The 16,678-nt window shown below is 33.7% G+C and overlaps 2 protein-coding genes across 2 annotated transcripts; both read right to left on the bottom strand.

The window, feature by feature from the left end:
• Positions 1–6,120: 6,120 nt before the first annotated feature.
• LOC123206002 (ankyrin repeat-containing protein NPR4-like) lies at positions 6,121–11,628 on the bottom strand. Its single transcript, XM_044623093.1, has 6 exons — positions 11,508–11,628; positions 10,866–11,345; positions 10,608–10,754; positions 10,052–10,494; positions 9,466–9,975; positions 6,121–6,579 (listed from the first exon to the last, which is right to left on the bottom strand). The coding sequence occupies exons 1-6, from the start codon at positions 11,626–11,628 to the stop codon at positions 6,121–6,123; spliced, it is 2,160 nt and encodes a 719-aa protein (XP_044479028.1).
• A 3,218-nt stretch (positions 11,629–14,846) lies between these two features.
• Positions 14,847–16,425, bottom strand: LOC123206009 (phospholipase A1-IIgamma-like). Its single transcript, XM_044623100.1, has 2 exons — positions 15,584–16,425; positions 14,847–15,476 (listed from the first exon to the last, which is right to left on the bottom strand). The coding sequence occupies exons 1-2, from the start codon at positions 15,603–15,605 to the stop codon at positions 15,049–15,051; spliced, it is 450 nt and encodes a 149-aa protein (XP_044479035.1). The 5' UTR covers positions 15,606–16,425; the 3' UTR covers positions 14,847–15,048.
• Positions 16,426–16,678: the final 253 nt, after the last annotated feature.

Here is a 16,678-nt window from a genome sequence, read left to right as displayed (position 1 = left end):
AAGATTTCACAATAATATCATCCACATTTAGGTCAGTCTTGATTCAAGCTCATATATTATGTGTTTTCTTTATGAATAATTAAAAATCAAATAATATATGGTAGATTCATGTTCATGTCTTCATGTGAAATTAAATTTTGTTGTGATTTCACGTTGTTAGATTATTCAGTGTTGTTATTTCATGTTGTTTTCATTGTTTAAAGTTGTTATAATGTTGTATTGATGGCTAAAAAATACAAAAATTCTGTTCTGAAAAATTTCAGACGAAGAACAGATTAGCAACGCTAACCCGGGTTGGCGTTGGCATCGCCAACCCCCAACATTGTTTTTTCTCCTTCCATTCCACTCAATTTCATGTTGTTTAATGCTATTATTTCATGTTATTTTAATTATTTAATGTTGTATTGATGGTTATAGAATACAAAATTTTTTCGAAAGTTACTATTCATCAATAGTTACTATCCGTAGTATATAAACTTTGCCTAGGCATTGGTGTTATTATGTTTTTAGGGTTATTCCTAGTCAAGATGGAAAAAGTTGTATTTAAGATTCGCTACGGAGGCTAGTGGATTGAAGGTGATGACAATGTGACAAGATATGTTGGTGGGAATGAGAGAAAGATGTGTATTGACACAAGTGTTGATTTTGAAGGATTCATTGAGAGAATAAGCTATCGTCTGAGACTCGATCGAAGTCAATTAAATGTGCACGTATTTACCCTAGGTGATGTTGGTCCAATGAAGATTGCAGACGATGATGATGTGGAGTTTTTGATGGTTGTAACAAGACGTTCACAAGGATACCATAAACTTTATGTTATCGAGAGTCCAATTGGCGAAAGGTATAATCAACTAGTCGAAGATGTTAATGAGGAAGAAAGAGAAAATTATCCAACAGATGAGTGGGCACATTCGTAAAGTTTCCAAGAGTATGGTGGGAATTATGGTGTTGATGATGATAATGACGATGATATGGATGAGGATTACGAAGTAGAAGATAATGAGGATGATGACGATGATGACGATAATGATGAATTCTCAGGGTTTGATGATGACATGTATGGTATTTCGAGTCAAGACGTTAGCAGAAGTCAAGGTGATGCTTGTAATGAGGGGGCTGAATGTAGCAAGAGACGTCATGACTTTATGAATATTGGCGCATATCCAAGTCATATCTATAATCCAAATCCATTTCAATGGGCTCTTGAACCTGCCGTTGTTGTTGAAAATATAGGTATTAGTAGTCGAGCAATACAAAGGGCCAACCATTTGCAAGTGATGGGCTTTTATAATTCGAAGACATAATTAAAAGCATTATTTCGAAGATATGCCTTAGAGACAAGAATTCAATAGAAGGTTGGTCATTCTGATAATATATGGTATGAACTTATATGCATATACCCACATTGTAAATGGTGGGCATGAGTAACAAGAGAGCAAGATGGAGACTATTGGGTCTTACGACGTATGGACAAGACACACACTTGTCCGCGAGATCAAATATTGTCATACCATAGACAAACTGGTGCAGAATCGTTAGAGAATATACTTAAGTCAATGTTTGTGGTTGATCGTATTTATCAACTGAAAGAAATTATTTTAAACATGACAGATATGTACAAAATTGACATATCCTACACGCAAGCATGGTGTGTCAAAACCTATGCAATAAATGCATTACGAGGATCTCCGAAAGAGTCTTTTGGTTTATTACGTGAATATTGTCATAATTTGGAGATTAAGAACCTATGAACCATGATACATATTGATATTAACCCAGAAAATAAGTTTAAGTTTTTCTTCTTATGTATGGGTTGTTTAATAAGAGGGTTCCAATAATTTTGTTGCCCAGTGATATGCATTGATACTTCACACTTAAAGGGAAAGTATCTTAAGTCTCTTTTCATTGTTGTTGTGAAGAATGGTAATAATCAAATTTACCTTCTCGCATTTGGTATTGGGCACAATGAGGGAATAGATAAATAGACGCCTTTTTTGACATACCTTCGCATGTGATTAGTGATTTGTCAGATTTGGCCATTATTTTTTATCACCATCATTCAATAATTACGTCGGTTACGAACATAATGCCTCATGCCCGTCATGGGTTTTGTAATTACCATATAAAGGGTAACATGCATTCACAGTTCAAAAATACTAAACATATTGAAGGATTATTTTGGAAAGCTACTAAGACATATCGGCTAAGAGACTTTCAAGCTGCTATGAGTAGAATTACCCGAGTAAATCCTGCTGCAGCAGCTTATTTGACCGATATTGGATATGAAAGATGAGTGTGTGCCTACTTTGGAGGATGGCGGTACAATATTATGACGACCAATATTGCTGAGTCTTCCAATGCCTTGACACAGACTGCTCGTGCTTTGCCTATCATTATATTAGTTGAGTTTCTTTGGAGCACAATGCAACATTGGTTTTTCAAAAGGTGAAACATGGCTGGTACGTATGCCTAAAATTTTAATGATGTTTCTTTTTTTTTCCATTGCAATTATTAATTGTTTTTTACAGGTGAGAGATCTCACCCGTTAACACCATGGGTTAAGGACAAACTTGCTCGACATGCGTTCAAATATGTTAATATGGTTGTTAAACCGATCAACCTCCAACAATATGAAGTTCATGATTCACAACAACAGGTGTTCATAGTGAATCTTCTATATCGAATGTGTGATTGTGGGAAATTCTAACTTTCCCAGATTTCATGTGCGTACGCTGCAGCTATTGCAAGGTATAATAACCTATCAGACTGTGTCGACTAGGTCAGTACATATTACTCTATTGAATATATTGTAGGGTGTATGAAGAAGATATTAATCTACTAGGGGATCAACCGACTTAGGTACCATCAAATATGCCTGTAATTTATCCTCCAATCATGAAACAACGATGGTTTGGTCGGTCTTCTAACCATGCAAGAAAACCTTCGCACGGAGAAAAAGTTCAACAACAAAACTGTAGTTGATGTCATCAACCTAGCCATACTCGCTTGAATTGTCCAAGCCCAGCTTTAGTGCACGTGGATGGGTTGTCCTACACATCAAGTAGCGAACGAGGACGAGGTCGTCAAACTTACAATGTAACCCATGCAGTCGAATAGGTAATCATGGTTAATTTTATGATCGCATCTGATATTGTAATTTTAATTGTGTATATATTTGATTTTTTATTATATCACATTATGTATTTTGTATTAATATGTTTTATTAATTTGTTTCATTTCGTGAATAATCATTAAGGAATCATTCAAAAGGAATTATGATTAATAAATACAAATACATAACTAAGACAATAATAAAATACATCATTAAAACAATAACAAAATGAAATCCAATTCATGTGTCATGCCTTAATCAAAATCTTCAAAACTTACATGTTCACCAGACAGTTGACTTTAATAAGTTTGACGAATTAAGTAAGGTCCGTTATCAATTTCACAAACCATAAATACTTACTGAGGGCCCTCTCATAGAATATGGTAGTGGCGACATGCAATCTTAGTCTCCTAGAATCTTTCGATGTGAAATTGAATGGATGATCTTATGCAAAGTATTCCATAAACATAAGTGAAAAAATGTCGCAGTCCCTACTTGCTCCATCTTGTTTTGGGACGTCACAAACACACTTGTATTGTAACTTTGGTGGAGTATCTGACGGGTGAATTCCTTTTGATGCATAATAATTACTCGCCTTCATTAAGTGTGTCAGTGTCCTATATGATATCAACTTCTTCATCCTCTCTAAGCTAGTGGTATATTGGGTAGAGTTGTATATATACAACTTCCAATTATTGATATCCAAAATGCCATACACCCAATGTTGGTTGTCGAAGTTCAGTGGAATGAATATCTGCCAACCAATAAAAAGAAATAAGTATAGTTACCATTAACTGTATATCGTCAATGACTTATAGTTGTAAACGACCTTGTCAACACTGCTCTACGGCCGAAAGAATTCAACGGATTATAGATATGAGATGTCATTAATTTGATCTAGGAAAAATGACGGCCACTCCATATTTTCACCCAACCGTTTGAACTCATCGTAGCATTGTGGGACAAGTGCTACAAAATGGGTCGAAACAGTCGTCCAGTTAATATCTGGAAAAGATTTATGAAGTATTCCCATAAAGGCTTTAATGTGTTGTATATACAAATAAGCAAGACCGTAAGTTGATAGTGATACCTAATATGAGCGAATACAAAAGAATTGTGCATACCGTGTTTTCTAACCATTGACCTCGATTAACAATTTGGGCCTACCAGGGTTTGCTCACAGACGCTGTCGTTCCAGTTGGTCGTCCGAGGAAGACACGTTGGCTGTTAGTATCTGGTGCATGACGGTACCACAGTAAGAACTCATTATAGTCCCTAGCCAATCGTGAGTCAGGTATGGGTTGTTTGCTCTTTTTGGCTTTCGTTGGATCTGTGAATGGATTGACCAACTGCTTTTCTTTTCGTAGCACACGACCGAATGCTGACATTTTTTTTATTGTCATTGGCTTCTGAGTAGTTGTAATTCGAGTCTGCTCTTCTTGTTGAACATCATTGTTTGATGAGTCATCCAATTGAAAAAAAATTTTATGATTATTATTATATCATAAAACAACTAAATGAGAAAAAAAAACGTATAGTTGGGAATAACTTCTACTAATCCTGATGTTTGAGCATAAGAATCTTTAAGTCCCATCATTCGGTTATTTAACGAGGATTAGAGTTCCTACGTCTCCTCTCGAAGCATCGATGTTTACTGTTGCCATTGCTCCTACATCTCCCCGCGAAACGTTGATATTTGTTGTTGCCATTAATCTTGCATCTCTCCACGGAACATTGATATTTGTTGTTGCCATTGATCTTGCATTTCTCCATGGAACATCGATTGCTGCTATTGTCATTGCTCCTGCATATCTCCATGAAACATCGATGCCTATTGTTCCCACTCCCTGCCTATCATGGCAACGTGTTGGTCTAACTGTTGTTGCATCTGAGAACAAATGCCTCTACCATATTCTATTAAAATCTGTTGAAAATGATCATATAAGACATCACTGTATGATATCCCATGAACTGAGTGTCTTGCAAGCTCGTCCCTTTGGTACTCTCGAGGATGGGAAGTACAAAAGGTAGACCTCCGTGGAGGGGATACACATATATTAGCAGAGGACCTATATGACTCTCGTGACTGTGTAAGACGAGGGGATGAGCCCCATAGAGGAGATGTCTATCTCGCAGGAGACATCCCTGAAACATGAGGAGGGAAATCTCGTACTGGTAGAGATGCCATAGGGACAAAGTGGACTTGGGACCTAGTAGCGGACGACCGTGAAGACCCTTAAGAGGCTGTCTGGAAAGGAACATGATGAATCGACTGGGCATTATCATTATTGTCAAAATCTAATGATGCCGATGGAACATGTTCTCCCATAAACTCTAGAGCCGGGAGGTACCACTCAGAGTTACGTTCAATCTTAGTTAGACGCAATGCCACTGTAATCCCTTCTTGAAACATGATGAAGGAAATTTATAAAAATGAATGAAATAATGGAGTGAAGAGTGAATAATAAAATGTAAATAAACCAATGAGCAATTTACTGGAGGAGTGTTCCAAAGTTTCGATATGTCATTCCAAGTCGGTAATACATTTGTCTTCCACTTCAAGATACAAGAGATTTGATCATTTGCTTCTAGACGGACATAAGGCGATAGATTGTGAATCGTCTCATAAATTCAATACTGTAGAATGTACAATATGAACAGGTTAGTATTAATAATTGTCAAGATGAATGTTGACTTTATTCATTATACGATAGTTACCTGGAAAGCAATCGAATATCCCAAAATATTGTAACTACATGTGGGAGCAGACTTTTGTAAGGTGAGTAGTATTCAAGACAATATTGATATTTGTTATGACCACTCTTCCGCATTGATTCAATTATTTTATTCCATGTAATCGTCCCCTATAGGTACCGACTGAATGCATTTAGATTGTCTATTAAATGCAAAAAATTATCAGGTATTCTTGTTCTGTTGTCCACCCCTAATAATCCTATAAAAGCGAAGTACAATACCGCGAACTTCACTGCGTCGTTGTCATTGTCTCCTCATATTTGATTGCCAACTGCTTGCTCGATCTCCTCATGGGATAACAACTTGTGAAGGCGAGGGAAGTATTCCTCTCTCAATCGAGGCACTCCTGTGTAATCAACATAGTTGGACACATCAATGTCCTCCCCGAAAATTAGACCATTGACTAGCGTAAACTCTACAGGGTTGAATCGAAACTCAACACCATTTATTTTGAACCACATTTCTTTTTTTGGATTCTCGCGGTTAATTATCCGAAGTAACATCGATTGTATGAAAATAGCACTAAACCGTGGCTCTGCCAAATCTAAAAAGTGCCCAAAACAGGTTGTCCGAAAAATACCTCTCTGAGTAAATGTTAGTTTATTCCTCAGTATAGTCACAATGTCTATCTTCGTCCGAAGTGACATATGCACTCGGAATCTATACGCATCATGGAATCTGTATGCCCCTTCTTGGTAGTTGATTGCAAATTCCTGAAAAATATATTAATCTGTTGTCAATCAAAGATCACGTTATCAATCAAAAATCAATCAAACAAATTGGATTATCATTATTAAAATAACATGGTTGACATCAACTAATATAACATTCAAATAAAACTGTTGTCTGTATTTCTTAATTTGCTGGATACTTAAATAAATTTATTATTCAACGAAATATTATTTATTCTGACAAAATAATATTCACTCTAACCAAATAAATATTTTTTTAAATATATATTTATTTATATATCACAATTCATATGCCAAGTAGATGTTAAATAACTAACAATAAATATTTATTATTTAATAAAATAATATTTAATATAAGAAGAAATATTTCTAACAAAATATATATATTTATTTAAATAAAAATTAAATAAAACCAAAATAAAAACATATGATTAAAAAAATAATAAATAAGAAAATTATAGGGGTTAGCGCCAACCCCTATAAAGCCAAAATAAAGGGGCTGGTGTCGCCCCTTTATCAACTTTAAGGGGTTGGCGAGGGGTTGGTGACGCCAACCCCTTAGTTTGCATCCCCAACCCCCCTCCCAAACCTTCTCAGCCAAAATCAATTTTCTGACAGTTTTTTCATTTTTAAAATTGAACTAATTGGCTAATTAACAATATTGTTAAAATTGCAATAGTTAACAATATTTTGATTTACTTAATTGAATTCCGATAGAATTAAATTGAAGTGATTTAGATTGAATTCAAATTAAATTAATTTTGGTACAATACAATACATTTATGCTTTTGTACATTTTATAAGAAAATGTCACTTGTTGTCCTGCCATTATTTCATCTCTGCAAATCCAACAAGTTTCGTCGGCCGATTGCTCAATGAAATTTTTTTCGTGCAAAGTATAGATCTCTCTCTCTTTTATGGTATGTTTAAGATAGATGTGCTATATCTATGCTCTATATATATTATATGCTAAAGATGAATCACATGAATACTATTGCACCAATAATTCCCTGCAAGATTCTGCAATAAAAATTATTTCCTCATACTTCTACAAATTTTTCCCTACAAGATTCTACAATTCATTTTTGTTTTGATTCTTTAGATATATATATATATATATATTGATGTATTCTTTACATATTCAACACCAAATACTTTAGTGCATGCTCTTCATGGGTGGTTTCTTGGATTACTTTTTCATGTGCTGCTTTAAAAATTTCGGTTGATAAGATCAATTGAGTTTGCAATTTTTATACATTTAATCTAAAAAATTTAAACTCAACAATTTTAAATTCACTTGATCTTATCTAACACATAAATATAAATTTCGTTTCAAATATTGATACTAAATATCTATACATTTTCTCTCTCTACAGTACATTAAAAGTAAGTAATACTGAAAACTTCGTTTTTGTTTCTCAAGATTGAAGATAAGGACAATTTATGTATCCTATCCTATAAAGTTGTAAAAATATTTAGAGTTTAAAAAGTATGGTATAAATGTATATGTGGGCTCAAATGAGGGTAAAAATTTCAATTTTCTTAAATTTATTTTTACTTTTTAATTTTTCATAATATTAATGAATACTTTTGGATTTTTTATATAATAATAAATAAATAATAAATTTTTTAAATAATTAATAAAATTTTTAAAAAATTGAATGTAGTGCCATGCTAGGTCGGGCTTCATGGCCCGCAGGCCCACTCATGGGCTACTATAATACATGTTGGGCCCCCACTAGTTGTGCCAAAAAAAAAGGTTCTTACTAGATTGACCTTTTAATGTGTTTATTGACTAGGTATAAAGAGAGAGATGACATGACCAAAAAAAAAAGGGGGCCGAATGAAGTCATATGGATAAAGTTTCCTTTCGATACGAAAGTCTTTTAACTTTATTATAATCTAAATTTTTGTGTCTTTACAACTTATATTCTCCTACCATGTACATATATGTCTAACAACTTTTATGTATTTTATCAATATAGAATTTATATAAAAATGATACAATTTTTTCATACATACAAAATATTTTTGTCCAATATAGTAAGAGAGAGACAATAGTTATAGAGAATTTCAAATACACCAACAGATTTTAGTTTAATTATGTATTTAGGACTTTTTCCCTATGAATTAAAAATTTAAAACAATTTTTTTTAATCTATCCAATGGATATGAGATTCCATGGCCCAGAAACAAATTTTAGAAGAAGTATATAAGTTTATTGGAAGTGAGAAGGAAGATCAAAAACTCTGTGATTCAATCCTTTGTAAGTTATGACTTCATATCTATATATAAAAAAATAAAATAGATTTTTATGAGGACAGATTATGCAATAAAATTATGTATATACAATTAATATGTCACCATGTGATTGAACAATTTTAAATTAAAAATAAAATAATACATAATCACATAATTATACATAAACTATATACTTAATTTTATAATAAAAAATGTTTACTCATGACACAAAAGGTGGGATGGGATACTGATGAAAATTAGAGTAATACATATCTATTTTGAGTATATAAATATGTATATACTTACATATATCATCATATGATTGAATATTATTTTATCTTTAATTCAAAAACCTTAACGATGATGACTAAAATCTTATATGAACTGTAATAAAAGAAGTATAAATATTCTTATCGTAAGTGGAATGTGGTGGAAAGTTGAGCTTATGCAACAGTAGAATGTCGAAAGAAGTAACTAAGACCAATAATTAAGATATATAATTGAATTGAAAAGCTTCTGTTTCAGATTATAGAACATAATACATGTATTTATTACTATTATAGCAAATTATGATAGTTTTAATGGCTTAAACAGAAACCTAGACTGATATGTTGAACAAAATATGTCTCTTAGAAGGGGATATTGCAGCATAACAAAGAGAGTAACCGGTACAGAAGCTAGTACAGCAGTAAGAATGGTGAAGCAGTTTAATCTGTCATGATAAGCTAAGAAGAATGTTGTGCTAAAACCCACCATCATGCTAATTATAGATACGAACAGTGTTGAGAGTCCAACCATCAGCTTAAGGGGCAAGGACTTGACAAAATCATCTTCTGCATAGCGTGATGTAAGGATATACAGAAACATCAGAATCGAGATTGTGGAGGAGGATAATGCGATTGCATCTGACAAAGCGAAAACCTGAAACAAAGACTCTCTTAGATAAATCGGAGTTCCTATATTATTATCGTTACCACCCGGAACACTGAAGGCTGCTGCGAACATCATAGTGGTAATCAGTGTTGCCACAACCATGCAAGACTCAGCTGTCTTTTTCATCCACAATTCTCCATTTTTCAATAACTCTTTGTGCTCTTCGGTGAAAATCTCTTGAGGTGTTTTGCCTTCTGAATTTTTTTTCTCTCTAAGCGAGGGTTGAACTATCTTTTCAATCTCCTATCATCATTAACAAAAAGAAATTTTTATATGACAGAAGTATTATGGAGAATAGTTTTGATCTACGGAAGAGTACCTTAAACCATAACAGTTCTCGCTGCATCTGTAGAGCTGCTCCGGATACGATGCTGACTCGGTTGGAGTCTGGGTATTTTGCAACCAAATGCAATATGTTATTCTGGTTATTATCTTCAAAGTTGCCCATTAATTCCTTTGTGAAGGCTGTCTCGTATATTAGATTGAATATATTGGCATGACGGTGCAAAATAGCAATGTGAAATATGCTATGATTATTGTCATCCAGTTCATATACCACATCAGGATAACGGCAAATGAGCTCTGCCAGGAATTCGAAGTTCCCCAATTTAGCTGCATCAAACAGCAATTGTGAAGGTGTTCCGATTAGTTTCGTAAGCTCCGAGTCGTCTCGTTTTAATATTTCTTCCCAAAGACATCTGACTATTTGAAGAGCTTGAGTTGATATCAACTCCTTGCGAGACATGAATTTCAATCCTGGTACTAAAAGGAAGAATCAAATTGTGTAATTAAATTAAGGTGACAATAAGAAGCACGAATCAATGTAATCAAATGTATGAATATATTAAGCATTATCATGTATTGGAGAAACTAACTTAAGGTGATAAGCCCCTTCAAGAATCCTCCATTTCTGCCGGCAAAAGTTGAAGGCATTCGAGCCAAAACATGCAAAGCTGTTTCAGAATTCCTGTCACGACCCACAGCAAGTTCTGGATGATCTTTGAGCATTTCCAACGCTAGATCTGGACAACACTCACACTATATCTTTTGATATCATAAATAAAATTGTTGATTATGTGATGTGATGCTATCAAACATGTTGATTAGAGAATAAGATTTGGATGTAAACTTACCGAAGAAACCAGTATTGATAAAGGTGAACAATACAGCAATTCGGTCCTTTTCTTTCAACATATCTTTAGTTTCACCGTATAAAAAAGACGCCATATCTCCCTGAGCAAACACAGCGGCTATATGAAGTGGGATCATATTTTCACAGCCTCGGATTGTTAGAAGACGAGGATTTTTCATCAACATTATCTTGGCAATTTGTATCGCTCCAACTGCAGCAGCAAAACAAAACGCAGAGTTCCCATTTTCATCTTGCAGCATCAATTCTTCTGGTTCCATCAATTTTACCAACTCCTCTACAAAGCTAGTTTGTCTTGTTGCTGTTGCAATATGCAGAACAGTTTGGTTTCCCCTTGTTATACTGGCACACAAAATTGATCGAGGATATTGTCCAAAAATATGGTTAGCCATTCCCCAGTCACCTTTTAATGCAGCCTTATGAAGGGCCACACATGTGCTGAGATAGTTGCTTCGGTTTTCTCCTGTGTATATTAAGAAAAAAAGGTTAATTTATTTGTTCAATCGACACATATTTATATGGGAAAATCTGCATCAATTCATTTTTTTTTTTTTTAACTTAGAGAGAATATTGTTGAATAAAAATTATATGGAAAGGAAAATTCACTTGAAAGATCATAGCTTACTTGACAGTAGATTCAATGAAGGCCACATAGTTTGAATTGAGCCACCATTTGGGATCTCATTTGGAGCTACGGGAGCATTGGCTGATGAATCAATATTGATTATTACTGCATCTTGCATCATAATTTATGATGGTGGTACCCCTTTATCACCTTTATTTATGCGCATGCATAAAGGGAAAAAATTGAATAAGGAAATGGAAAAATGAATGTGTAATCTTGGTGACAGAATAGAGATAATGTAAGCAAACTAAAATCATTAAGTTATGAACATTAGCCTGAAAAGAGTTAACGTTGGTCACCACAGAGAGAGCAAAGAGAACTTGAGAAAACTAGTCTCTTTAATTTCTACAATGCACTGTGTATTTCGGATGTGTATATAAATAGTAACTCCTAGTCAATGGGAAATAGATTTAATAAGAACAAATGGAAGAAAATTGTGATAAAGCAAATGCCAGGAAGGCTTCCACAACTTCAAAGGAAGATTATTTATATTTATGGAATCAAACTTTAAATAGGAATTATTATCACTACAAGAATAGTTTTATTTTTAGAGATAGCATAGGACAAGCTACAAAAGTTATTGGACATGAAATACTATGATGGGCAACCATAGAAGTGCAATGTGGTCTTTCCCATTCCAAAAGCTAGCAAATAGAGATTAAGACATATACCCTTCACTCAACCAAGAATTTGAGTTATTGGATTGGAATTCTAAACCTTAAACTCTGATAGTATTTGTCGTGCCACTGCAAAGATATTATTAGGTTTCCGTCACTCTCAAAATATAGTTTTACTCACGCTTTTATATAACCTCATCAATTCTCTACTTAGCACCAATTTGAAATGAATCCACATCATTCCAAAACAAAATTAAGCAGTTGTAAATTAACTATTAACTCCTTAAACATTTAGCTCGCAAAAGAATAAATCATTCATAATTGGTTTAAATGATTATGTTATAAAAAAATATGATATTGCTAGACTTGATTTTATTGGGAAGATAAAGAAAAGATCATAATAATTTATCCCTTAAAAGAGAATGTAATCATAAAAAGAAATAAAGAGGTGGGGGAGGACTATGGTTGGAATTTTTTAAAAGAAATAAATATTTAAGTTGATGAGAAAATTCGAAATAAAAAAATAATACATTGTATAGAAAGATATTTAATTAATGTGATTTAGTATTATTTTATTATTATTAAAAGTATAAACTCTTTTTTTTATTATTATTTTTTAATAATGAGAAATTTCATTATATTAGGATCGAATCAATAATATCAGATAAAATAAATTTAAGATTTAGTAATCGATTTTATAATTCGATAAGTTAAGAGTTTATAGTACCTTTTAATCAAGTTACTAAATGAGAATTTCTTATGTTAATAAAAAGATTTAACTTATATTTTTTTTTATTACTTAAATGAGCTAATGGAATTTCTTTTTATAGTAACTTTTAATCAAGTTGATATTATACAAATATTTAATAAATATAAATGAACAATATAATGATAATCATAAGATTCTTTTAAACTTGAGTCAAACTTAGATCCAAGAAAATAATCCTAATTCAACTTTTATAACTCCGCACAGCTGGGATGCATACAAAGATAAATTTAGCATTACATAACAAACATTCCATGGATCCTGTACTAAATTCTCATCACTATCTTTTAAATTTTTCTGAAAAAGAGGTGGGCATCTCTGGATTTCTATAGAGGAATACACGTAATAGGGACAGACACATTATTAGAATCTCTCTTTCTAGCATAAAGTCGAGGCGGCTTCATATAAATTTTCATCTTCGACAAGTATTCAAGAAAAGTGGAATCAGTGAGAATATTGTCCATGTTCTATATGTAAGTCAAGCATATAAAAAAAAAAAAGAAAAAATTATTGGTCGAACGAATGAATCGTCAGATATCGATGTGTAATGTATTGAACAACTTTTCGGAAATTCCACCACTAAAGGACTGATCTTTCAGGATGTTGCAGAGAAGTTTATATAAAGCTGGAAAGCTGAAGGACGAAATTCCAGTTGAGTGCTGAAAGTAAGGTTACCAACAACTGGGATAAAGAATTCGGGATGAGGAATTTAAAGGAGGGCTGGGATTTATTTAGGGTCCACGGCATCTTGAATTGTCTTTTTCAGGGATTATTGCGATGGCTTGACTGTCCAATCGCGTATACATATATAAAGACTTTGCGTTGACTTGCTTTTCCAGTATAATGCTTTGCGTTAATTCCCCAGCTATTGCAATAATAAAATTCATTAATATTTCCGGTTTAGTAGATGCAATTACATTCAACTTATTTCCATGGAAAACCCAGCATTATAGATTTGACCCCCAAGATATTTTGGTTCGAGCAATATCAGAGTGAAAAAGAAAAAAACAATAACAATACAATATCCTCGATTCAGATTTTATAAAGAAATCTTATATCCAAAGTAGAGGTATTCTTCTAATCAAATCTACTATTTATCAAATTCGATTACAAAATACAAATATATAGATCTCAACCTTTGTACAACCAAATAGTATACAAAACGATATACAAGATAAAACAAAGTCAAAGAGGTTTTGACTTCACCGGAGATATGCCGCCAATCGAACTCATAAGCCAAAACTCTTGCACAGCTCCAACAGACGCAAGAAACTAGAGAAGTAAAAATACACAGCGCCTCACTTCTCCTTTCATATGCAGTTCATGGTAAAAAGAGGTTTATATACTTAGGTTAAATGAATGAAAACATGCAAATGACCGGACTGCCCTTGCTTGAAACTGAAATGACTCATGCATCCTTTAATGTAAAATTACAGCTATACCCTTATAATTTGAGACACACAACATTATATTCAGGTTAGTAAAACTGATAAAACATTTAAATTTTTAAAGAAAAAATACAGGTTTGAATTTTGACCACACTTATAAAACTTTGATTTATCTGTCATCCAACTAATATGGTCGGAGTCTTTGAGGGGTTATTTCTTAGTTTTGTCCCGTCATTAATATCTTTATTACTTTTAGATAATGATAGATATAAACAATACTCATAGGGATCTAATTGAAGCCGATAAATGTAGGCTTGTCTGCTATGCAAACCTCAATAAATTTTCTGTGGCAGTGGCAAATTTAGAGTGTGTTTATAGCTTAAATGATATGGGAATCTCCTTGGTTTCAACTTACTGGGGTTGCCTTCTTGCTTAAATAACATAGAAATTGCCTGGTTTAATTCCTGTTATTAGTTGTCAGAGATTAAACTGAAGTAGGGAATATAAAAGAATGTGTTTGTTGATCTATATTTGAGATTGAATGAAGATACAGATTGTTATAGCCATTTGCAAGTTTTCAATTATCACATCAGATAATTCTTCAACTTCATCGTCAAAAATGACAGTATCACGAACACCAACGTGTCCCCCATGTGGAGCACCATGATCTGCTGCGGCAAAAACTTCCTCAGGATTGGTTGTGTGGGGAACAATGTGAACTGCTGTACGGGCACTAGCAACGAAAATTGGAATTTTTTCTCTTGTTGTTTTTAAATTGACTCGTGCAAATTCTTCAAAATGTGAAACCTGATCACCATTTCAGATACAGAGGTGATAGTAGGGCCTAAAAAATCCCTTATTGAGTAAGTTGGGTAGGTGATATTTAACACAATTCCCATTGCCGAATGGTTAGAAGTAGCGGGAACTTTAAGAACAATGTCGAGATTATGTCTCATGTGCAAGAGATGAAGACTGTTGAACTTATTGAACACATTCACAAAGTCTGAGTTTCCAACCTTGGGACTTGAAAAGGCAAAGACTGTTACCATGGCATCGGGCAGTGAAGAAAAACCAGAGTTAGAATTATAGCCATTGGCAACGCCAGCTACAGTTAATGTAGCAAGAGCACTTCCCAGAAAATGGCCTGCTACTGCGATGCTGATCTCCTCATGTTGGTACTGCTTCACCAGTTTCTTAACTGCCGTAAGAACCCATATATAATAAAATAAATACGTTGGATTTTGTATAGAATATATGGAAAACAAAATAACTTCTGGGGTTTTATATTAAATATAAATTATTTACCTAATCTCAAGAGAAAAACCATGCATGTACATAAGCATTTCCGGTTTGCTTGCCTAAAATTGATGAAAATGGAGATCTTTTACCCAATCCAAGATTGTCACTGTTCCTCTCCAGCAAATAAGAATCTCTCTCCTCCCTAAGTGTTTCTTCCCTTCATCTGTGGCCATGGCCACGAAGCCAAACCATGAACGTGGGGATAGCTTTATCAATGAAATCAAGTGTCGACTCACCATAGACATAGTTGTTCATGGTGCAATCCTCTAAGCCAACCTTAGAAAAGAAGTCTTTTTCTTCACATATGGGTTGCCCATAGCTAAGAGGATTTGTTATACTCCACCCGACTGTGCCGTAAACAGCCTCAGTGCTTTTATTATAATGAATTAAATTGTTGCATAGACTTTTGTTGAGAGATTTCAGGAGACTTGACCAATTATTCTCCCCGTTACCATAAACATAATTGTTCATGGTGTAAATTGCATGGTCAACCTTAGAAAATAACTATTCATTTTCATAACCATGCTGATTTGTCTAAGCTGAACCTGTTGGCTACTGCAAATTGTTCATTTAATTCGTGGAAAATGCAGCTGAAAACCTTATTCATTCTTTGATACTTCAGCTTTTATATCAAGAATACATACAGCTGCAGAACACAACATAGTCATGACAGAGAAAGCATCCTTACCTGCTTTTCACCCCAGCTAATATTTGAAACTTAACATATAATAAAAACTAAGTCTGCTGACCTTCTGCCAATCTGAAATTAGCAGCAACTGCTTCTGCACTTAAGCTTTGACACCACAGAAGAACCTGTGGTGAGCAAGAAAAAGTCCAGATTTCATACTAATTATCTTAAATCTTGAGCTTAAACAATATTAGAGTATATTTTTTGCTTAAATGACATGGAAATTACCTTGGTTTCAACTTTCAAGGTTGCTTTGTTACTCAAGTGGATATCAAAATTCTTTCTTGGACAAGTGATTACACGTTTTAACAATTTTTTTTTCATTTATTGAAATATAATGGCACACATAGCCAACAACACATAGAGTAAACCCCAAGGTGACTCCATGCTCGGAGGAACTTTATTGGCCAAAG

This window comes from Mangifera indica, unplaced genomic scaffold (assembly GCF_011075055.1).
Source record: "Mangifera indica cultivar Alphonso unplaced genomic scaffold, CATAS_Mindica_2.1 Un_0021, whole genome shotgun sequence".
NCBI lineage: Eukaryota > Viridiplantae > Streptophyta > Magnoliopsida > Sapindales > Anacardiaceae > Mangifera > Mangifera indica.
This window is presented reverse-complemented; position numbering and strand designations above follow the sequence as displayed.

Excerpts from the sequence above, each read along its gene's own strand:
- LOC123206002 (XM_044623093.1), bottom strand. The coding sequence starts at position 11,628 with ATGATGCAAGATGCAGTAATAATCAATATTGATTCATCAGCCAATGCT. Across the intron at positions 10,755-10,865 it reads TATCAATACTGGTTTCTTCG|ATCTAGCGTTGGAAATGCTC; the intron begins GTAAGTTTACAT and ends AGTGTTGTCCAG. Across the intron at positions 10,495-10,607 it reads GAAGGGGCTTATCACCTTAA|TACCAGGATTGAAATTCATG; the intron begins GTTAGTTTCTCC and ends TCTTCCTTTTAG.
- LOC123206009 (XM_044623100.1), bottom strand. The coding sequence starts at position 15,605 with ATGGTTTTTCTCTTGAGATTAG. Across the intron at positions 15,477-15,583 it reads GGTTTTTCTCTTGAGATTAG|TTAAGAAACTGGTGAAGCAG; the intron begins GTAAATAATTTA and ends TTCTTACGGCAG.